Here is a 21,009-nt window from a genome sequence, read left to right on the forward strand (position 1 = left end):
TTCTGCCCCAAAATATGTCTCTAATAGCTTGTATTGTGTCTGAAGTACTCTCTCTTAGAGTTAGTCCTTCAAGTCATGGATTATTTGGGGTCTTGAGCCCCAGAATAAATTTATTTAAATTTATAGCTCTTTTGCCAGTAGGTATTTACTTTTTAAAGGCTAACAGAAACCTACTCAAACTAGCTTTAAAACTAAAGACAATTTTATCCAAATGATAAAAATGTTTCACAGAACACAAGGGTACAAAGCAGCTTGGGAATTGGTTCTTAGTAATTTTTTGGTTTCTATAGAATTCCTAACTCCAAGGCAACTATTCTCTCTGAGGTTGTGTGCATTCTCACTTCTGCTATTCCCTACTGAGAAGAGAGTGAGGCAGACATACAGATGGACCTTCTCTGCGTTGGCCCTCTCATGGAAGGAAATGGCCACTTCAACTCTGTGCCCACTTCAGTCCAAGGGTCAACAGGGCCTAATGTTTCAGAATCTCAATTCCATATCCCCATGAGAACATGGTTGGCTCAGCTCTGGTCAGGGGTCCACCCCTGGACTGGGGAATGAGGCCACATGGTAGCTGCCCAGCCATGTGTGCCACTGGATCAGGCATCCATAGAAGGGGACATGCAAGGCAGGTCTTCCAAGAGTGTGGGGGAACAGTGTAGAGACATGGGAATCTCTTTTACAACAATATGAGGACAGATACCTATTAACCAACTCCTCTTATCTGATGGCAGGGCCCTCAGATAAAAAATGTGCTTTTGAGGCACCCGCTCCTTTGCCAGCCTTCAGTGCTGGAGATAAGGCAACCCTGGATGGTCTCATGAAATGGACAGGAAAGGAGTTGCTGGGGTTGAGAAGTGGGGGTGCACACGGAGGAAAATGATCGCGTTTTGGAAAGCACTCTGGCAGGCTGTACATAATCAGCATAATACCTACGTCTTCTTTTCTTTTTCCTTTCTTCTCCATTTTTTTTTTAACTTGAAAGAGACCTTGTAAATTTAGTCCAGTCCCTTCTTCTCTTTTCGAGCTGAAAATGAGGTTCATGGAGGTTATAATGATCTGCCTGGGGTTACAAAGCTAGTTAGGATCCTGGCATTTATTTCTGCCCCTGACTGCTGGTCCTTCATGCTACCTCTGCCCTACTATCTCCAATCCTGCATTTTCTTTAACTTGACATCCTTATCTGACCTCTCAGTTAAACTGTGTTGTGGAAGAAATCACTCACAAACCCCCAAGAACCATTTGTGAGCAAGCTACAGTAAATATTTCTTGGGAATTTCCCTCCGGTTAAAAAAGCAGCCTCGAGTTTCTCAAGCTTAGTAGCTCAGCAACTAAAAAGTAATGTTAATACCACCAAAGGGCTTAAAAGCAAATTGTGGAAAAGGGGAAAAAATAATTTGATCATAGTTGATAAAGACAGTCCTGGTATGACGGGGAAGCTTTAGTACATTCCTCCAGGGGTCTGGCTTGGTCTGAACCTTGTGTGCACAGAATTAGTGACTTGTAGAGTTACCCAGTAACATCTTATATTTGCCAAGACCTTGATTAATGTTTAAAGAAATATGGGCAATGGTACATGCTATTCTTTGCAAAATTGCTGCTACTGAGTGAAATAGGTCAGCTTTCCCCTCAAAGAGCTTCATTCCTCCTGTATGTTACCAATAATAACACCTAACATTTAGTGAACACTCCCTATGTGTTGGGTTCTATTCTAAGTGTTTGATATCTCTTCTAATCCTCAAAACAACCTTAAAAGGTGTATGTATTTTTCCCATTTTCCTGGCTAAGAAGAAATTAAGCCTTAGAAATGTCGTGACTTGCTCTGGAACAAGCAGAGAATAAAGCGCAGAGTGAGGATTCAATACAGGTCTTTATGTCCCTAAAAACTGTTCCTTTACTCACATTAGTATGATGCCTCTTTAGGTATATTTAGGTAGAACCAGCATATTTTACGCTTGGTAGTTTTCAATCGGAAAGCAAGGGTTAAACATTTATTCTTCAAAAATTTCCCAATCCTCATCCTGCACCCCCTCCCAATAAGAATGACCTAAAAGCTGCAAGGGTTAGACCAAACTGTGAAATGGGCTTAGTGTATGAGGACTTTTATTTGGGATATGAAGTCAAAAAACAAGAGGAATAAGAATTGCTCATTTAGAATTTCAGATACTACTGTCTCTTATCAGTGTAATTCTAGTCTCTCCCACCAGAGGGCAGTTATCACATAAAAATATGAAACCCCTCCTGGCTTCACTTTCAGACCACCAAATCCCATCACATCTGGATTTAGTTTTACAGATCGGTACAGATCCTGAGAACTCTGCTGCTTTCAAGTCTGAAGCTAATATGTCATGCCTTGCTTTTTTTTTTTTTTTTTTTTTTTTTGCCTAGCAACTGAAACGAGCTTCTGACATCTTAGAAACCATCTCTTCAAATGGGAATGTTAATACGGGGCCAAAGACAGATGCTGGTATGTGTCCTATTTTCGAGGTCAAAATCTTGTACCAAATACTCAGGACAGTCAAAAACATTCCTCTGTGTTCAAGAGTTTATAATTTATTTCATTTAAATACCATCTGGGTTTCAGTAACCTGTATTGCTCCAGAAAACTGGATTTATATGCTTTTTCATGAGGATTCTAAAGATTAGCAGAGAAAAAAGATTGAAGTTTTTGATAGACAACAAATAACTTTTCAAGTGTCCAGCCTATGATCTAGAGAGGCAACTAGAAACACTTCTATTTATTGATCATTTAGCACAATGCCTTATAGAGAAAATGCTTTATGGCCTGAATCAAATCCAATCTTCCCAACATCCCTGGGAGGTATGTTATTATACCCATAGTAGAGATGAAGAAATTGCAATATACTCAGGTGAAGTAACATGCCAAAGGATACACCCTTATTCCATGTTCTTAACCACCATGAAGTAGCAGATCTGTAAGAGATGAGATGGGTCCAAGTACAGACACTTGGTTCAAGATCAAGGTCCACTGGTGCTCAGAAAATCAATGTCAGGAAAAGGAGGATGAGGTGGGGTGGGTAGGCTACCTGTCTGCTCTCACTGGCTGCACTGCAGGTTCCACTGAGTCCAAGGCACAGCTGCTTGAGCGATGGTTACAGACCATCATTCCATGGCAGGCCATGATCCCAGTGCTGTTTTAACTCAGAAGCAGGCAGTCTGGCAGGATCCTGGCTAGCAGGTGGAGGGCATAGAAACTAGTATCTGTGCCTACAGAAAGAACAGGTGGGCTCTAGAGGGGTACCCTGGCCCTAGCCATGGGGTTAAGATCCAGGACAGGATCCAGGCTGTAAGAAGGACTGTGGAAGTTGGCAGGGAAGAAAGCAATGAGAGGAGAAAATCTTGGCCAATGTTCAGCTTTACAAATTGGGCTATCTCCAAGAGTAGGAAGGGCTGTGATTGGAATCTGGTTGGAGACTCAAGAGGGCAGGCAGATACCCGGTTTTGTGGCTATGCCACAGGGTCTGGGGAGGTTGGCTTCATTGTAACAGTGAGGTGAGGCTATTGATGAGTCATCTGCCTTGGTTACAGTGCATTCAGGAACAGGAGCAGGGACGAGCCTCAGAGTGGGTGCCTTGGTGAACCCAGCAAGAAGGACTTGAGGAAGGCAGAGTAAACATAGTGGGAATTCATTCCAAATCTGCACTCCTGCCCCTAACATGTCCATTTCTGTGCCAGATAAACCTGAATCTAGGATAACACTCTCATCAGGAGACATAAGTGGTCTCTTCAGACTTGTGGACCTGAAGGGTCATGAGCACATTAGAACCAATTGAATGAGTAGAATCTTTCAAAGCTTTTCTCCTTCACTAGTTTATTTATTTATTTATTTTTTTTAAGATTTTATTTATTTGACAGACACAGCGAGAGAGGGAACACAAGCAGGGGGAATGGGAGAGGGAGAAGCAGGCTCCCCGCTGAGCAGAGAGCCCGACATGGGACTCGATCCCAGGACCTTGGGATCATGACCTGAGCCGAAGGCAGATGCTTAATGACTGAGCCACCCAGGCGCCCCTCCTTCACTAGTTTTTGAACCACCTGCTCTATGTCCCATGATTCCTAGCATAGTACCTAGCTTAATAATGTGTAAAACTAGACCCAGGAGTTTAGAACTAAGGTTCCAGGTGAACCGCATCCCTAGCAAGTACAGGACAATTATTTCCAGCTGAAGATATATGGGCATTCTACAGGGAGAAGGAGTATTGACCCTTAAAGGAAGGACATCAGAGCATCAGCAGTAAGATGAGGTTGAGGGCATCTGTATAGTTTCCTGTGACTATTGTAACAAATTACCACAAACTGCCTAGTTTACCAATAGGTGTTTATCTTCCCCCAGTCCTGGAGGCCAGCAGTCCAACGGCAGGGCTGCCTCCCTCTGGAGGCTCCAGGGGAGAATCCGTTCCTTGCCTTTTCTTGTGTCTAATGGCTTCTGGGATTCCTTGGCTGTGACCTCATCACTCCAATCTCTAAGACCAGCATCTGCAGTCTCTCTCTGCTTCATCTTCTCTGTGCTCTGCCTTCCCGTGTGTATGTGTGTGTGTGTGAAATCTCCCTCTGCCACTCTCTTATAAAGACACCTGTGGTGGCATTTGGAGCCCAGGATAATCTCCTCATATCAACACCCTTAATTTAATCACAACTGTAACATCTTTACCAAGTAAGGGAACATTTATAGATTCCAGGGATTAGGCCATGGACATCTTTTGGAGGGCCATTATTCAGCATCTCATTATTATATTATTGTAGCATCTCAGCTGAAAGAAATAGCATGGGGGGGGTGTGAAGCAGAAGGAGTGTTTGGAGGACAGCAGAGTAGTTAGTCTAGAGGATAGGGATCATCCAGAGCAATACTCCCTACCTATATTTTTGGTCCTTTTGGTGGAGACCAAAGAGTTTGGAACATATGATGGAGGAAATCCTATAAATGTAGGTTTAGACAGAATTAATCAAGATCAGATTGTACAACGGCAAGAGTTTTCACATGAGAGAGCCTAAAACCACCGCAGGTACTTGATCAGAGGAAGGACCCTGTGATCCAATCAGTGTCTTAGGAAGACTGCGTTCTCCAGCCTCTCAAACCCTGTTAAAATGTATTTGTGCTTATTATGGCTCCCATCTAAAGTAAAATCCTTAATAGCCATAAGGCTAACATTGCAGAGCTGAATCCAGCCTACAAGATTGCAGTGAGGTCCAATCAAATCTCCCTTCAAATATCTTGGAGTCCCTGTAGGCAGGGGTGCATGTTGCAACTTGGCTGTCACTTTACCTCCTTCCAGACTGCTGCTATGGTCTGTTGTCATTTCATGACTGCTTCTCTGGGCAGCCAAGGCCCTAGACTCTGGTTTACCCAAAGCATGTGTACAGTACCTTTCTTAATTCCCCCAAAGCCTAGTTGATACCAGGCTGTAATGTGGAACAAAACCTTATTCGTGACTTTAGGATGACAGAAGGAAAATTCTTTAAAAGAAATGTTTAGGGGCGCCTGGGTGGCTTAGTCAGTTGAGCCTCTACCTTCAGCTCAGGTCATGATCCCAGGGTCCTGGGATTGAGCGCCACCGCAGGCTCCCCGATCAGCGGGGAGTCTGCTTCTCCTTCTTCCTCTGCCCTTCCCCCACTGTTTGTGCTCTCACTCTCTCTCAAATAAATAAACAAAATTTAAAAAAAATGTTTAAAACAGGATATTGGCCATCCAGTTCTCAGCTCTATCAGCCATGCCCCCCTCAGAAAGCCTTGCTAACCAATTGTCTCCTTTCCATCAGACTAATGGGCAATTTTCTTAAAAGCATCTAATTAAAACAAAACAAGCCTTTGAAGCCTTATGTCAGCCTCTAGGGAATTCTTTCCATCCCCTCCCACCTGGCTCCTTGAAATTGTAGTCTGAAATTGTAGTCATTCCCCAACCCACTGCAGTTTAACTTCTGCCCCTGCCTTGCCTCTGACTCTCCCCTTAATTAAGTCAAAGACACCCTTAATGCTAAATTCTATGCTCCCATTCTTGTCTTCCTTAACCTCATCAGAGTTTGACAGAAGCCATACTGTTCGGCCTTGTTGCACTTCTCACTTCCCTACCTACTCAATGTCTCACCGCAGCCACAGAAGGAAAACCAGTTCAGACCATCACAATCTCTCTGCAGAGAAGTAATTCACCCCACAAAGATGGTAAACTACCTTCCTTAATAACGTAAAATGTTAACTGTTTTCCATACGGTGGGTTGTGACCAATTTGGGGGTTGTGAAATCAACTTAGTGAGTTGCAAGGCTCACTGTTAAGCTCAGTGGAACTGAATAGAGACCATCAGAGTGGATCACAGTACTAAAGCTAAGTGTTTCGTGCCTAGGACGTGCATATGTGTGCTCAATGGGTGGGGATGCTAACCAAATTTCTTATTGTGGGTCTAGTCAGAAAAGTAAAAAGTAAAAAAGGCACTGATTTGGGTCTTCATGAAGGTAACTCCAATATTCCAGAATAGAACCTAAGTTTTAATTTGGAAACACAAAACAAAAATCTTTCACAAAAATCTTGATTTTGAAGAGATAAAAAAAATAGTGTTTACTTTAAAATAGGATTCTGGTTCACTCCTAGAGCAACTGGTAAAAATTCAGACAGCTTTGACAATGTTATTTTGTCCCAACAAAAATAACACCAAGGTTCTCCACGATCTGGTTCTTGCTCACCTCTCCAGCCTCATGTTCCTGCTTCATACTCTGTAGTCTGCATGGCAGCCACACCGAGTCCTCTGTGTCCTGCAATCACACAGTTCTGGCTCCAGGCCCTGCCACATGCCATTCCTCAGCAGGGAACACTCCAAGTCCCCCCTTCCCTTCCTTGCCCAAAGCTTCATCTGCCCCACTCTGTTGTCCATCTCATCTCTGAGAGATAACTCTTCCTAGGGAAGCTTCTCAGACTCCAAGCCTTGTTGTTACTGGAATCCCCCAAATAAGCCCCTGTCCATGGGGGTCCAGGTGAGCAATTCATGAAGACGACTAGAGCAGTCTTTCCCACCTGTTTTATTATTGCACCATGCCCCCCACCCCCAGGAGTCTTTTAAGACATTTTTCACCTAATGCTCCTCCCTCTCCCCTGTGAAATTTTAATACCGGAGATATACTATGTGTCTGTTTATGTATGTGTGGCCCTTTGGAGGGCCACAGACCATTATCTAATAGCTAAGATTTTACATAATCTTAAATTATATGCATTTTTTTCTCTATAAGGACCAATTTTTGTCCCCTTGTGGGTGATATTGTCCCCACTAAGAATGCATGGAATAGAATAAATCTCTGCTAGTCCTCTTGAGAGAGCTAAGAAAAAAACAGTTCACATTCTTTCCTGATGAGAAGCTTATGTCAAATGCTGAATAGGTGCGGGAAGATAAAGTTAAAGTATAGACTTAGCAAAGAGGCTGACTTTGACCTAACTAAAGGTGGAGTTGGTGGTAGGGCAAAAGTTATTCTGCAGCAATGTGGAGAGTGACCACTGAATCCAGGCTACAAACCCAAGGAGCTGGGCTGTGAGGGGATAGAATAACTAGCTTACAGGTGACAAAAGGTCTAGGAGGTCTTGTTTTAAAAAGATGAGGCATATTTGACTTTAGGCTGATGGAGCGTGGACACTGAGAGACTGGAGAATACCCAGGAAGGGGTAAGTGGCTGGATGAAAGCCCAGAGGAGGAGGAAGGGAACAAGGGACTCACAGGCAGGGATAAAGGGGTAGAGGAAGATTCTCTCCCTCTGAGATGTCTGGGTGTGAATGTACAAGGCCTCAGGGGAAGTCAGTTCATCGAGAGAGTGAGACCAGGCCACAAGGGAAGACCTGAGGAGTGGAAGACAACTACAGCATCCAATTTGGAGAAATAGGAGAAGCTGATCAAAGTACAGGATGGCCAAACGGCATCAAGGACCAACAGAATAAGAAGTACAAAATCTATAGCAGTGTGATGTCTTTTTTCCATCACTTTCCAGGTGCTGTCTTAGGTGCTGGGGATGCAGCAGTGAACCCTAAGTTTCTGACCTCGAACTGCCATTGTCTGCCTTCCCCAACTGGAATATAAAGTCACAAGGAAGAGAAAATACATTTATAGTATTAGACTGGGTTTATAGAAAAAAAACCCAGGGAGGATGGACAGTAGGGCAAGTGGTGGGGCAGAAGGACCAGTTTGGAAGCCTGGTAGATTCTCCAAAGGGAGAAAGGGTCGAGGTAGTTGATGAGGAGGAGGAGGGCAGTTCAGGGGTGGGCAGGGTCAAAGGGCAGTTTTGGGAAAACATTGAGAGAAGTCTTGGGTGTTGATCAGAAAAGTGGATGCTCATTTCTAACCCCAGCAACTCACACACACAATCCCATATGGAAACACCTCTCACATCTGGTCCTCCTTGCCTCTTTTAGAGGTTCCTGGAGGCGAGAAACTGTAAGATTACTAGACACATTTTTCCTCTGCCCACCCTAACAGTATCTTTGCAGTATTTTTTTTAAAGAGTTTATTTTTTTAGAACAGTTTTAGTTTTTAGGTTTTCAGTTTTAGTTTTTTAAATAGGCTTTATTTTTTACAGCAGTTTTTAGAGCATGGTCAGAGGAGGGAGGGATGAACAGGTAGAGCACAGAAGATTATTATGGCGGTGAAGCTACTCTGTATGATACTATAATAGTGGATACATGCCATTATAACATTTTTCCAAATCCATAGAATGCACAACGCCAAGAGCAAACCCTAATGTACACTGGGGGTGATCATGGTATGTCAATTTAGAGTCATTAGTTGCAACAAATGTAGCTCTCTGATGGGGATGTTGACAATGCGGGATACCATGCCTGTATGGGGGCAGGGGTTAGATGAAAAACCTCTGTACCTTCTCAGTTTTCCTTGACTGTTGCAAGTATTTTAAAGCCAAATCCTTAATATCTTATCTATTTCCTGCTACCGGCAGTGAGTTCTATTCTTGACTTACCCCTCAGAGCAGCACTGATGAAAACAGCTCTCAATATTTTATGAGTCGGAGGACATTAAAATATCTAAAAGAGTACATGTGCCCCTCCAGGGCCACCGACCTGTAAAGCGCGGGTCAAAAAAGCTGAGTGTGGACAGCATTATTAAGGCATGTTCTTAAGTACATACCAAAATGTCCGCAGAGGTTTTTAGAATAATAAAAAGGAGCTAAGGGAGGTCGTTCCCTTCTGCTTTCCAACGTTTAATTTTTTAGACATTTTTCTGTCATTCTAAGAAAATGGATTTATGATTTTTAAGGAAAAGTATTCCTGAGTCTACCCATTCTAGAAAATACTAACCTCTGTGGAGTGGAAGTTTTCTATATCTTAAAACTTCTTGTGCATTTGTACCTTACACACACTGTAGGAATAAAAAGCACAAATGTGTTTATGGTGAAAAGCCAGTCTCCCTCCAGCCCCTGCCTCCCAATCACTGTCACCATCACAGGAGGCAGCCGCTGTTCCCAGCCACATATCTTTCAGAGAGGTTCTATTTATATAAGCAAATACCTACTTACAAAAAAAGCATAAATAGTAGCATATTATATGCTGTTCTGGACTTTTCTTTTTACTAAGCATGTCTTGGAGATCCTTCTGAAGCAATGGGTAGAGAGTTGCCTCATTTTTTTTTTAATGTAAGTTGAATATAAAGGGTGTGATAGTTAAGAAATTATGTATCATTTATTTTTGCCAATTTAATAGCAGAGCTACAACTAGATTAATCCTTAGTTTTTTGGGCTTTACTATCAAATAGTTCGACGCTTTAACATTTTTCTCTCCCCTGTGGCTTTATTTTCATTGCTAAGTTCCCCATTCTATGCCTTCCTCAACCCCCATCTGAGGTTTGACATCATTATCTAATTTAGTCATCTGATCTCATTTTTGATGAGTCAGATATAATAAACCCAGATGACTTGGCTCAGATGTCCCTTAAGGACAAACGATGAAAAGATGAAAAAAAAAGAAAATGTATAGGACAGAGGGCTGAGAGTTGGTTGCATGTCTGAGATTTGAGTATCTGTGTCAATTATAGCTACCTTCATCCCTCCCAGCTTTGCACTTGGAGACAACGACGAATGCAGTCTTAGCTCATATTATAAGATGAGTGCATATCTCTGGACTGTTCTAAGAAGCCACAGTCCCTTAGATCACTGCAGTTCACAAGGACAGACACTCACTCAGAAATTTTTTTTTTTTTAAGATTTTATTTATTTATTTGACAGAGAGAGACACAGCGAGAGAGGGAACACAAGCAGGGGGAGCGGGAGAGGGAGAAGCAGGCTTCCCGCCGAGCAGGGAGCCCGATGCGGGGCTCGATCCCAGGACCCTGGGATCATGACCTGAGCCGAAGGCAGACGCTTAACGACTGAGCCACCCAGGCACCCCCAGAGATTTTTTTTTAAATGCTGTTTCTGATTCTAATTCTCTTTTTCTCTTGAGGCAAGCAAAGCAGACACACTTGCCAAGGATAACTGAGAATGTAAGGACGATCCTTGCCTGGGCAGCTTGAGCAGGCTGTGTGCTAAATGCAACTTCGAACCATGCCCTATAAATAGCTGTTCATTGTCAGCGTGTGTGAAAAGACAAGAGTGGGTGTGTGGTGGTATGATTCAGGCCTAATTAAGTAGTTGCGTCTGCGCAGGGTTACAAGGAGTAGCTGTTCCAACTGATAATCTAGTCAGTAGGCAACTGAGAGGGTTCGCCTCTGACCAAACAGACTGAAGGGAAGCCGTTCGATACTGGTTCTGCCTCCAACCATGGCAAAAATCATCTTGAGGCACCTTGTTGAGACTCCAGTGCGCTACGAGGAGGAGTTTGAAGCTCGAGGCTTGGAAGACTGCAGGCTGGATCACGCTTTATACGCACTGCCGGGGCCAACCACTGTGGACCGGAGAAAAGCCAGGGCGGCCCAGGTTCCTCCGGTGGACTCAGAGGCGGAGATGCTGACCCAAGCAGGCAAATCCCACTTCCAGATCCTGCTGGATGTGGTCCAGTTCCTCCCTGAAGATATCATCATTCAGACCTTCGAAGGCTGGCTGCTGATCAAGGCTCAGCACGGAACCAGAATGGATGAGCATGGTTTTATCTCAAGAAGCTTCACCCGACAGTATAAACTGCCAGATGGCATCGAAACCAAAGATTTGTCTGCCATCCTCTGTCACGATGGAATTCTGGTGGTGGAAGTAAAGGATCTGGTTGGGACTCAGTGAAATCTTTATTCATACGGCAAGGAAGATTCTAGCTCAGCCAATGGTAGCACGGGAATGTTTGTATTAACCACCTTTGAAATGATTTTTACGAAGATTAAAAATAGAGACACAGTTCTGGGTATGTTGAGGTTGTGTTTGTTATTCTTACTCAGAGAGGAAAATCGTTAAATGTTCCTATAGCTCAAAGGGATGCTATTCTTATACTTGAAACATTGATAGTTTAGGAGATGACTTGGATACTAGTGAAGACTCAGAATTATTTCTTCATTACTCCAAAAAAATGCCCCAGAAACTGCATTTGTGATAATTGATGGCAAAAGAGCCATATGAATTTCTTATCCATTTTATGAAAACTTCTTACAGTGCTAAAAAAAGTTGTGATTCCCTTCACTTGACAAGCTTTTCAACGAATTTTAATTAAAGTGGAATTTGTAAATATAGAGTCTGAAAGTTAAAATACAGCACTTAGAAATTTGGCCTGAAATATATTTATGATTCATTACAGCTGTTACTGCCTTAAACATAATACTGGAATTTTCAGATGTAAATTCTATTTTTAAAAAGTTCTAAATCTGTACCTCATTTTTTAAAAGTCGAGCTGAGTCCTGTTTGAATGTATTTTTAACAACAGCATATGTTCTGTGGATATTTATGCAATATTACAAAGATATGTGTTGACTCATATTCATATAAGTTTGTATTAAGTTTAGGAAACCACTTTAAAAAGTGTAATTACTGAATTCAAAGAGTTGTACTCTACGTTCTTTGATGCTACTTAAAATTTTAGATTTCAGAAGATGGCAAAATGCACCACATCTGCTCCCTGCATAATCCTTAGCTTTAAATAGCCTGGCAGGTAGTAGAGGTTCCTGGGCTGGAGCTTGCACAGGGGCCGAGAAGGGCTGAGACATTGGTGGAGGTTAAGGATTTGCTTTAGGAATATTGCCATCTACAGCTGGTCTGTGACATTCCAAAGATTTGCTATCTCATTCTGTACATGCTAAATATTTCTCGGGAGGAAGTAGCCATTTTTACCCCACACCCCACATGTGTTGCCGGCGAGCCTGTGCACAGTACTGGGAATAGAAGGGGCTGAGTGTGCAAAGAGCCAGGGTGGACGCAGGCCACTGACCACACCCCTGTGCTCCTCCACAGTGCTTCGTCATTTGAGTGAAAATGCAAGAGACACGAAGCAAGAGAAAAAGAAATCAAACAGTTCTGTAGAAGTTTTGAAAGCAAATGTGATTGGAGAGATTTGTTTACAATGTAATTAAATTGAAAGGATTTTGAAACTATGTGTTAATGCTTATTCACTGAGGTTTGTGCAACTTAAGAAATTTTGTTTGACAAAGTGAATATCACAGACCAGCTTTGCTACATTACAAAGATGATCATAATTAATGGGATTCCATCTAATATGATTAGAGCTGGGATACCATTTGTCCCACATTAGATAATTCTTTCTTAATGATTGGCAGGATGGTGTGAAAACAAAGTAGTGCTTTGAGAAGCCAATCAATAAACAAACAAAAAAAAAATCCCTCTCATTTGGCCTTAACCCTACTCTAGATGAGATCCTACTTCTGGAAAAATTCAGGAAGTAAAATGCTTTTTTTTTTCTTTTTTTTTAAGATTTTATTTATTTATTTGAGAGAGAGAGAGAAAGAGAACGCACACGTGTAGGAGCCGGGGAGTGGGAGGGGTGGTCGGGGTGGGGGGACAAGTAGACTCCCTGCTGAGCAGGGAGCCTGACATGGGGCTGATCCCAAGACCTTGAGATCATGACCCCAGCCTCATGACCAGAGCAAAAGGCAGACGCTCAACCGACTGAACCACCCAGGTGCCCCAGGAAGTAAAATTCTTACCGTGAGGAGCCACCGATAGAAACTTTTCCTTTAAAAATGAACACTAAAATAACCACATCATCTAATTAGCATTTTTTTCCTAAGATATATTTTAAAGTATTACACAACCATTTTTTGATTTGGAAAATATACAAAGCACTGTAACAAATAAAAAAATTATTTTATTACTATGAGGTTGCTACTTTAAATTTCTAGTTCAGTCTTCCCTTATGCATAAATACATGTATCACTTTTCACAAAATTAGGATTATATTTGCATTGGGTTTGATACCCAATCGTACTGGTTACTGTCTGTTGCCTGCCTCACTTCATGCCAACCCAAACCTGTCCTTCTGCCTTTGCCAGCCCCACTCTGAACCCAAGCAGGCTGACCCCCACGGGCCTCCATCACTCTAGTTTCCAACTGGGTTCAGACAATGGGAGTGTTGACTGGAGACCAGAGATTGGAGAGAGAAGACTGGTGGGCAGGAGGGGAGAAAGGTCAGGGCATTTCCTTCTATCAACCTGCTGGGGACTAGGTCCCGGCAGGTCTGTGTCCTTACATGACTACATCTCTGGAGAAGCGGCCATTCCTCCAGGCCTCCCACTCGGACTGGGCTCGGGTGTTCTAATGCGGTGTTTCTTCCTTTTGCCCCGTCAGCAGTTGGCGTGATCATGTTTTCTGCCCTTTCTTGTCCCCAGTCTTCACCATCCTATATTGACTCCTTTTACTTTGTCTGCTTTCCCATCAAAGGTCCCTTCATTAGAGTCCCTTTCAGGTGATGGAATTCTGATTCCCTCCAGAACTCTGCTTGACTTCTTGAATGTTTTTTTTTTTTTTTAAAGTGCATCACTTGCTTTTACTACCAAACATAAACTGATTTGTAATGGCTATGCACTACTCCAACACAGATAAAACGTATTATAATTTAACCATTCCTTTTCACTACTGGTCCCAAAAGGAAACAGATAGCAATGTCAAAATTAGAATAATTCAAATTGGAATAATTTATTTATGAAGAGATACATTCCAAAGGAGTGGGCAGGGTGAAGAAGAGCTTCAAGGGATGGTGTATAAGCTGAGAGTAGCGGTGTGGAGCTGTTCTGTTCTGTAGGTCCAAAGAGATGAGAGGAGGAAGCAGGTCTCAGAAATCAAGAAAGTCAGATGGAGGAGACCACCAGCTGTGACTTTCTTTTGATGATACAAACAGCCCCAGGTGACCTCTCCCTGGAGCCAGGAGAATAAATGCTTTATCCCTCTAATCTCCTACCAGGGCACCCCACTGGTGGGACTTAAGTGGCAGCTGGAGGTGTGGGCATCCTCTTGACAGAGTTCCACAGCCTCCTGGAGCAGGGGGCAGGGTGGGGAAAAAAGTGGAGAGTGACTACTCCTGGGGGCAAGGGGAAAATACCCAGCACTCCTGTAAAGTGAGCACTGTTGTTTCAGCTCTTTCAGAAAAACTTTCCTACAGAATACAGCCTGAAATAAGGATTGGAGTGCTGACACTTTATTTGGGAAGTGCAAGCCCAGAATGGTAAAAGTGAGAAGATAGGGGAAAAGAGGCGAGAAGAAAAACGGGAAGCAAAGTGAGGTGATGTGTTACCATGCTGGCCACCACTTCACAATGAGCCATGAAGAAACTCAGCAGGCTCTTGGCAAGGATGTTGGCTTAGCACCTGGAACTTCTCCAGAAGATCTTTGGGAAGAAATAAAATCTTAAAGCGATCCACAGGGAAGAAAAAAAGAGGGAATTTGTTTGCCTGGTCCCTACTATTTCCTCTTTCTGCTTAGTCAAGGTTTAGCTCACAGAGAATAGACTCTCCTGCACTTCTGGGGTGTATCATCCAAACCCTTAGTGGCTGCTCAGAAAACCAGACCCCATACCCCACGGTGTGACATTTCATCCATGCTGACAGCAAAAGAAGACTCAGCATGGTTAGGGCTCACTCAGGGTGAGAAACACAGGCTCAGGGTTTCAACTTGGCCTCCAGCCACCTTAGGAGACTTGGCGGTGGCTCTGATGGCAGCGGCCTGGTCTGCAAGGCAGGTGGTACCCCCAGAAAAAAGAAGGCAGATGGAAAGGCACACAGGGTTTGTATCCACCACAACCCCAAATTCAGACCTGCGGGAAAGGGGGAGCCAGGCAAATCACATGGTCTTACAGCATTATCACCTATGTACTCCAGACTGCCTTCAAATTTTATGGGCTCTAATATCACCTTCTATTTTTATCTAATTTTTTACTGGCTTAAGTGCAAAGTCAGTTCTCTTAAACTTCTCCAGGATTTTTCTTTTCCTGTAGATTGTGGATCAAAGATTTGTTTTTGTTTTAAGTTACCTGATTCTTATCCTGGAAGCCCAGAAGTCATTGTGATGTGGGAAACAAAGGCAGAAGAAAAATTATAAATTTCCTTACTACTTAGAGCCCATTGACAAGCCCTTGAAACAGGGAGAGTGACATTCCTCTAGGAGCTCAGCTGCCTCGATGTTAATACTTCGCTAAGGGCAAAAGGTAATCTTAGCCTGACCCTCCAGAATCAGAATCCTATGTCTACTTTGACATATAAAAATTCCTTTGGAAACTTCCTTTTTCTCTATTCCCCAAGATACACATCAGCAACCATTCCCCAAGCATATGATCCACTGGTATACATCTGAAGGGTTTCATGACTCAGGTTTTATTAGATGGTAATAAATGACCTTTTCCCGACAACAGCAAGCCCCCTAAGGTCCTGGAAACCTTGCCTCCAAAATTCCTTAGAGACTTAGGTTATCCCTAACCCCCTCCCAACTTGAAAGTATATAATGGGCCACTCGTCATGACCCCAGTGCAGCTCTTCCTGCGCACAGGTTCTATCCCCATGCTTTAATAAAACCACCTTTCTGCAACAAAGGCGTCTCAAGCATTATTTCTTGGCCATCAGCTTCGAACCTTAATGTCTTTCCTGTATCAATTGAAGACTTTAGTTCCCATTGACCTCTCTGAGTCCAAACTGCACTGGGATCTGGAACGTGCTCTCGCCTTACTTCTCACCTCCTTGTGATTGTCTGAAAATTGCTGTTAGTGGTCCTTAGCACATACAAAAAGTGATTTTAAAAAACACAAATGGCATACAACCTCAGGGGAAAAAAACACCTCGTATCATTTCCTCAAGCTTAACAAAAATCTCTTTTTCACTAGTCACCACTGTTTTCTTCAGAGATTCCCAAATAATTAGTTGGAAAGAATAAAAATGTTGGTTTGGTATGCCAATTACAGCTCACATATTACATTTTGAAAATAACTCTTTGTCTTAACAATTCAGATGTCCTCCCCAAAATGTGAGACAGTATTTTAAACTTGAAAAATAAATGATCCTAAGTAAATGTTTTCTTCTACATTTCCTCAGCATTGTTTAACACACAAGAGCATGCATGTATATATGTAATATAAAATCCTGTTTATTAGTGTCTTCTAACTTCAAGGACAAATACAATGAAATCTATTGTAGTAAAATAAAATGGTCTATATGATCCCATTCTTTGTAATTTGTTGAGATTTTCTTCATGACCTGGTGCATAGTTATTTTTTAAAAATGTACCATATATATGTGAAAATAATTTACATGTATATTTTCTATTTGGAGTATATATATATGCATATATATAATTAATTTTGCTATTTTTTTGGTTCAAATATTCTTCCTTTTTTTATTTATGGCAACTAGAAACATAAAGATTGGCATTCAAAAATCTTTCCCTATGGGGGCGCCTGCGTGGCTCAGTTGGTTAAGCGACTGCCTTCGGCTCAGGTCATGATCCTGGAGTCCCTGGATCGAGTCCCACATCGGGCTCCCTGCTCGGCGGGGAGTCTGCTTCTCCCTCTGACCCTCCCCTCTCTCATGTGCTCTCTCTCTCTTTCTCATTCTCTCTCTCAAAAAAAAGAAAAAAAATCTTTCTGTATGAAAGGACAGTTGAAAATTTAAAAAAAAATTATCTTCCATTTTTTTCCTTTGTATATTTCCAGGTTATGTTTTTATGTGATTATACATTTATAGTTTATTTCAGTTGAATTATGTCTTATATTATTATGTAGGCCCACTCTATCTCCACGTAATGCATTAAGTTGTTTTGCATTAAGTTGTTTTGTCTGATAATATCATTTTTTTTTGTTTTACACTGTGACACCTTTTTTTTCTTATATAGTCAATGTAGCTATGTCTTAAGTTTGTTTCTTAGAAGCAGTATCATGTAGCTTGATTTAAAAAATATAGTCTGATAATCTGACTTTTAATAGATAAATTTAACTCCATTACTTATTGCAGGAAATATTTAGATGTATTTCTTACTGTGTGCCTTTATTTATCATGGTTTCCCTTTGCTTTTTTCCCTTTTCTGTCTTTGGACTAACAAGTTTTCTAAGCTTACCTCCTTGTTTTTTTCTCTTGATCTTTAAGGTGTTAAAATTTAAACACTGTTAGAAAATGTATAGGTTAATATACATGTTTGAAGGAAACTAATAAAAGCATAAAAATGTAGACATTTAAAATTCTTTAACATTTCTACTCTCCTGAGCATTTGGAGTACGTTTGTGTCCTTACTACCCATTGAATCCTCCTCCCCATCTTGCTGCCATTGTTAATTTTTTTTACCTTTAACTATTGATTGTTAAAATCCCACTACTAAATTTTTTTTTTATGCATTTGTGTGCTCCTCTTTGTTTCTTATTTTCCACAGTTTTCCTTCTGGATTTCTGTCTCTTCCTAAGGCAACTCATTTTTCTGCAAGGGTCTATAAGTGGAAAATTCTCAGTCTTTACACTGCTTCATTCTTGGATAATATTTAGGAAGGTATAAAATTGTGGATGAACAGTTATTTCACCTCAGCCCTGTTCTGTGCCCCAGGGGACTGCGCTCTGGTTTTCGGTTGGATTCACCCAATGGAAGGTGCCGGCAAGAGAGCAGCACGTAGAATGAAAAAGATATTGGGGTAGTTTTCTCTGACTTGCTGCTTTGGTTCCAGGTGCTGTCAGGGACTGCTCTGATTACAGCTGTGATGAGGCAAACCCTCTCCCCACTGGGGCTCTAGCCTACCCCGGAAAGTAGTTCGATTTCCTTTCCCTTATTCCTTCCGGCTCAGCAGGGTCTCTGGGTGCCTACAATTGTGCACCAGTTTTAATGTGTGGGTTTTTTTTTTCTGGTACCACCAAGCAACTCTGTGACACCAGCTGGGTGTCCTACAATTCAACTCAGTTCTACCCAGAGAGAACATCAGATCCCAAAGGTCAAGGGTTCAGTCCTACAAGACTGCCTTCCTCCCCCCATTTCAGACACCAGGCACAAACCCAAGCTGTCACCCATACTTCTGACCCACTGGCTACAGATTGGAGGTTCCAAAGACCCGCTCCGTGGGTTCAGTTAATTTGCTAGAGGGGCTCGTAGAACTCAGAGAAACACTCTACTTAGTTGATGACCGGTTTATTATAAAAGGATATAACTCAGGAAGAGCCAGATGGAAGAGATGCGTATGGCAAGATATGGGGAAAGGGTGTGGAGCCTCCACGACCTCTCCAGTGCACCATTCTCCCCAGATCTCCAGGTGTTCACTAACCCAGACACTCTCTGAATCACCCCTTTTGGGTTTTTACGAGGCTTCATTACATAGGCATGCTTGATTAAATCATTGGCCATGGGTGACTGAATTCAATCTCCAGCCGCTCTCCCCTCCTTTGGAGGTTCCTGGGTGGGATTGAAAGTTCCAACCCTCTAATCACATGGTTGGCTCTCCTGGCAACAAGCCCCCAACCTTAGATTACTTAGGGCTTTCCAAAAGTCACATTAACATAACAAAAGGCACCTCTGAAGCACTTGACGTTTAGAAAACTCCAAGGGTCTTAGGAGCTCTGTGCCAGAAATTGGGATGAAGACCAAATATGTATTTCTTATTAGAAATCATAATAATCATAATACCATAGTGCCTCAGCATTTTTGTTGTTTCCTCAGCTCTGCCCACATCTCCGTAAATCATCACTTTATTATACATTTTTTAAAAATCCAAGCTGAGCATGCCTTTTGTTTCCCTCTGGGACTCTGAATGATGTATCCACCAATGTATCCTTCTTTTGGCATGAGAAAGACCCCTTTTAAACAAACAAACAAGAAGACAACGACAACAACAACAAACCAGGAAAACATAAAGAAACTTTTACGAATTAAAAAATATTTGCAATTTTTTGGATTTTGTCTCGTTTGTGTTTGAGACCAAAAAGCATGATTTTCTGTGTTGCTGAGTATGGTAAAAACAAAACAAAACAAAACTATTGGCTGCTGGTCTGTACCATAAATTTAGCACAATCTTTCTGTTGGTAGTTTTAAGGCTCTTGATATAATTTTAGAAGTGAAAGAGCAAGAATTAAAGAATCTACTCTAATGATACAATAAAAACTTTGCACAAAAATTTGTGACGCATTCTTTAATTTGAAGTATTGAAAATATAAGACATTTGTTAAGCAAACTAAAGTCTATCCATATTATAAAATCCTGTACTGCCATTAAATATCATCTTCTAGAAAAATATTAAATGGAGTGGAAAAATGCTCACTAAAATTAAGGAGGGAAAGCAAGTTACAAAAGTCGTACAAAATTTCCACCTTTAATTTCAGTGGGTATATTTCCATGTCAATATGTTTTTGTTTAGGACATGATTTTAATGGCAGTGTTGCACTCCATAATATGGAAATGCCATAACTTATTATATGTAGGGGAGGAAGAATCAAAGGTAATCTAAAAATATCACAAGTGATTATATATTTGGGATTTTAGAGTCTTTATATTTCACTGTAGAAATACAGAAGACAAATTATTTTATAATTAGGAAAGAAATAGAGTAAATAGTCTATAAATGTAACATTTATTATAATATATTCAAGTCAGCACAGTGTCTTGAAATAAAGTCCTAGCTGCACCTACATAGGATGTTACAATACTGGCAGAAATCAAGTGTTTTACTCTTTTGATGAACATATCCCATCTCTCTTTAGTTACTCCAAAGAAATCAGAACTTTCAGGACCAACAATCTCAAGAGGTTATGATTCTATACAATGCAATAAGCACAAATGACTTTCTAAAAATCTAAATTTCAGTGCATTGCAAGTTATTTTCCAATTTGAACTGTAGTTGCAGCCCAGAACTTCACTTAAGCTCAGAGAGTTTATTAGTGAGGAAAATCAAATGAGCTGTCTTGGCTGAATCGCAGGCCAGGAAAGCATATCGCCTTTCTTCCCCTCCCCTGGTGGACTTGACTGGATGAGACAGCCACCATCACTTCCCCCTGTGAAATGCTACACTGGGGTTGCTGTGCTCCTCAAAGCAGCTGTCAGGCACATACCATTCTCCTGAAACACTGCCCTTCCAGAGGGTGGAATTTCCCCGTGCCCTTGTTTTTTCTCCCTAAACCCAGTTTTCCAAGCAACATTCAAAGTCTTAGAGAACTTGGGGCGCCTGGGTGGCTCAGTTGTTAAGTGTCTGCCTTCGGCTCAGGTCATGATCCCATGGGTCCTGGGATCGAGCCCTGCATCGGGCTCCCTGCTCAGCGGGAAGCCTGCTTCTCCCTCTCCCACTACCCCCCTGCTTGTGTTCTCTCTCTCACTGTGTCTCTCTCTGTCAAATAAATACATAAAATCTTCAAAGTCTTAGAGAATTCAGTGTGGCTTTAATTCTTTGCTGCTGTTGAATGGGATACAATTAATTTCTTGTGAAACTGATTTTTAATTCTAAATAGGCTATTTTGGTGCTAAATCCATAAATAAACTTTATCCCTGGGATGAGGAAGAAATAACTGAACCTCTAAGGATTGTAGCTTCCTGGCAAAAAACAGAGTAATAAGCAAAGTAGACTTTGAGAGCAAATAAATGTAGCAAAACAGGGGTATGAGTACCAACTCTGCAACTTTCTAGTCTGGTGATTTGGGTCAGTTTGCAT

At 41.8% G+C, this 21,009-nt stretch overlaps 2 protein-coding genes across 2 annotated transcripts in view; one reads left to right on the top strand and one right to left on the bottom strand.

Moving 5' to 3' along the window:
- The window catches only part of ARL15 (ARF like GTPase 15), a 552,355-nt gene that overhangs the window by 493,709 nt on the left and 37,637 nt on the right, over positions 1 to 21,009 (bottom strand). The window lies entirely within an intron of this gene.
- On the top strand, positions 10,507 to 11,324 carry HSPB3 (heat shock protein family B (small) member 3). Its single transcript, XM_036120645.2, has one exon. It carries the CDS (start codon positions 10,753 to 10,755, stop codon positions 11,203 to 11,205), a length of 453 nt encoding a protein of 150 aa, XP_035976538.2. The 5' UTR covers positions 10,507 to 10,752; the 3' UTR covers positions 11,206 to 11,324.

This window comes from Halichoerus grypus, chromosome 2, assembly GCF_964656455.1.
Source record: "Halichoerus grypus chromosome 2, mHalGry1.hap1.1, whole genome shotgun sequence".
Classification (NCBI taxonomy): Eukaryota; Metazoa; Chordata; class Mammalia; order Carnivora; family Phocidae; genus Halichoerus; species Halichoerus grypus.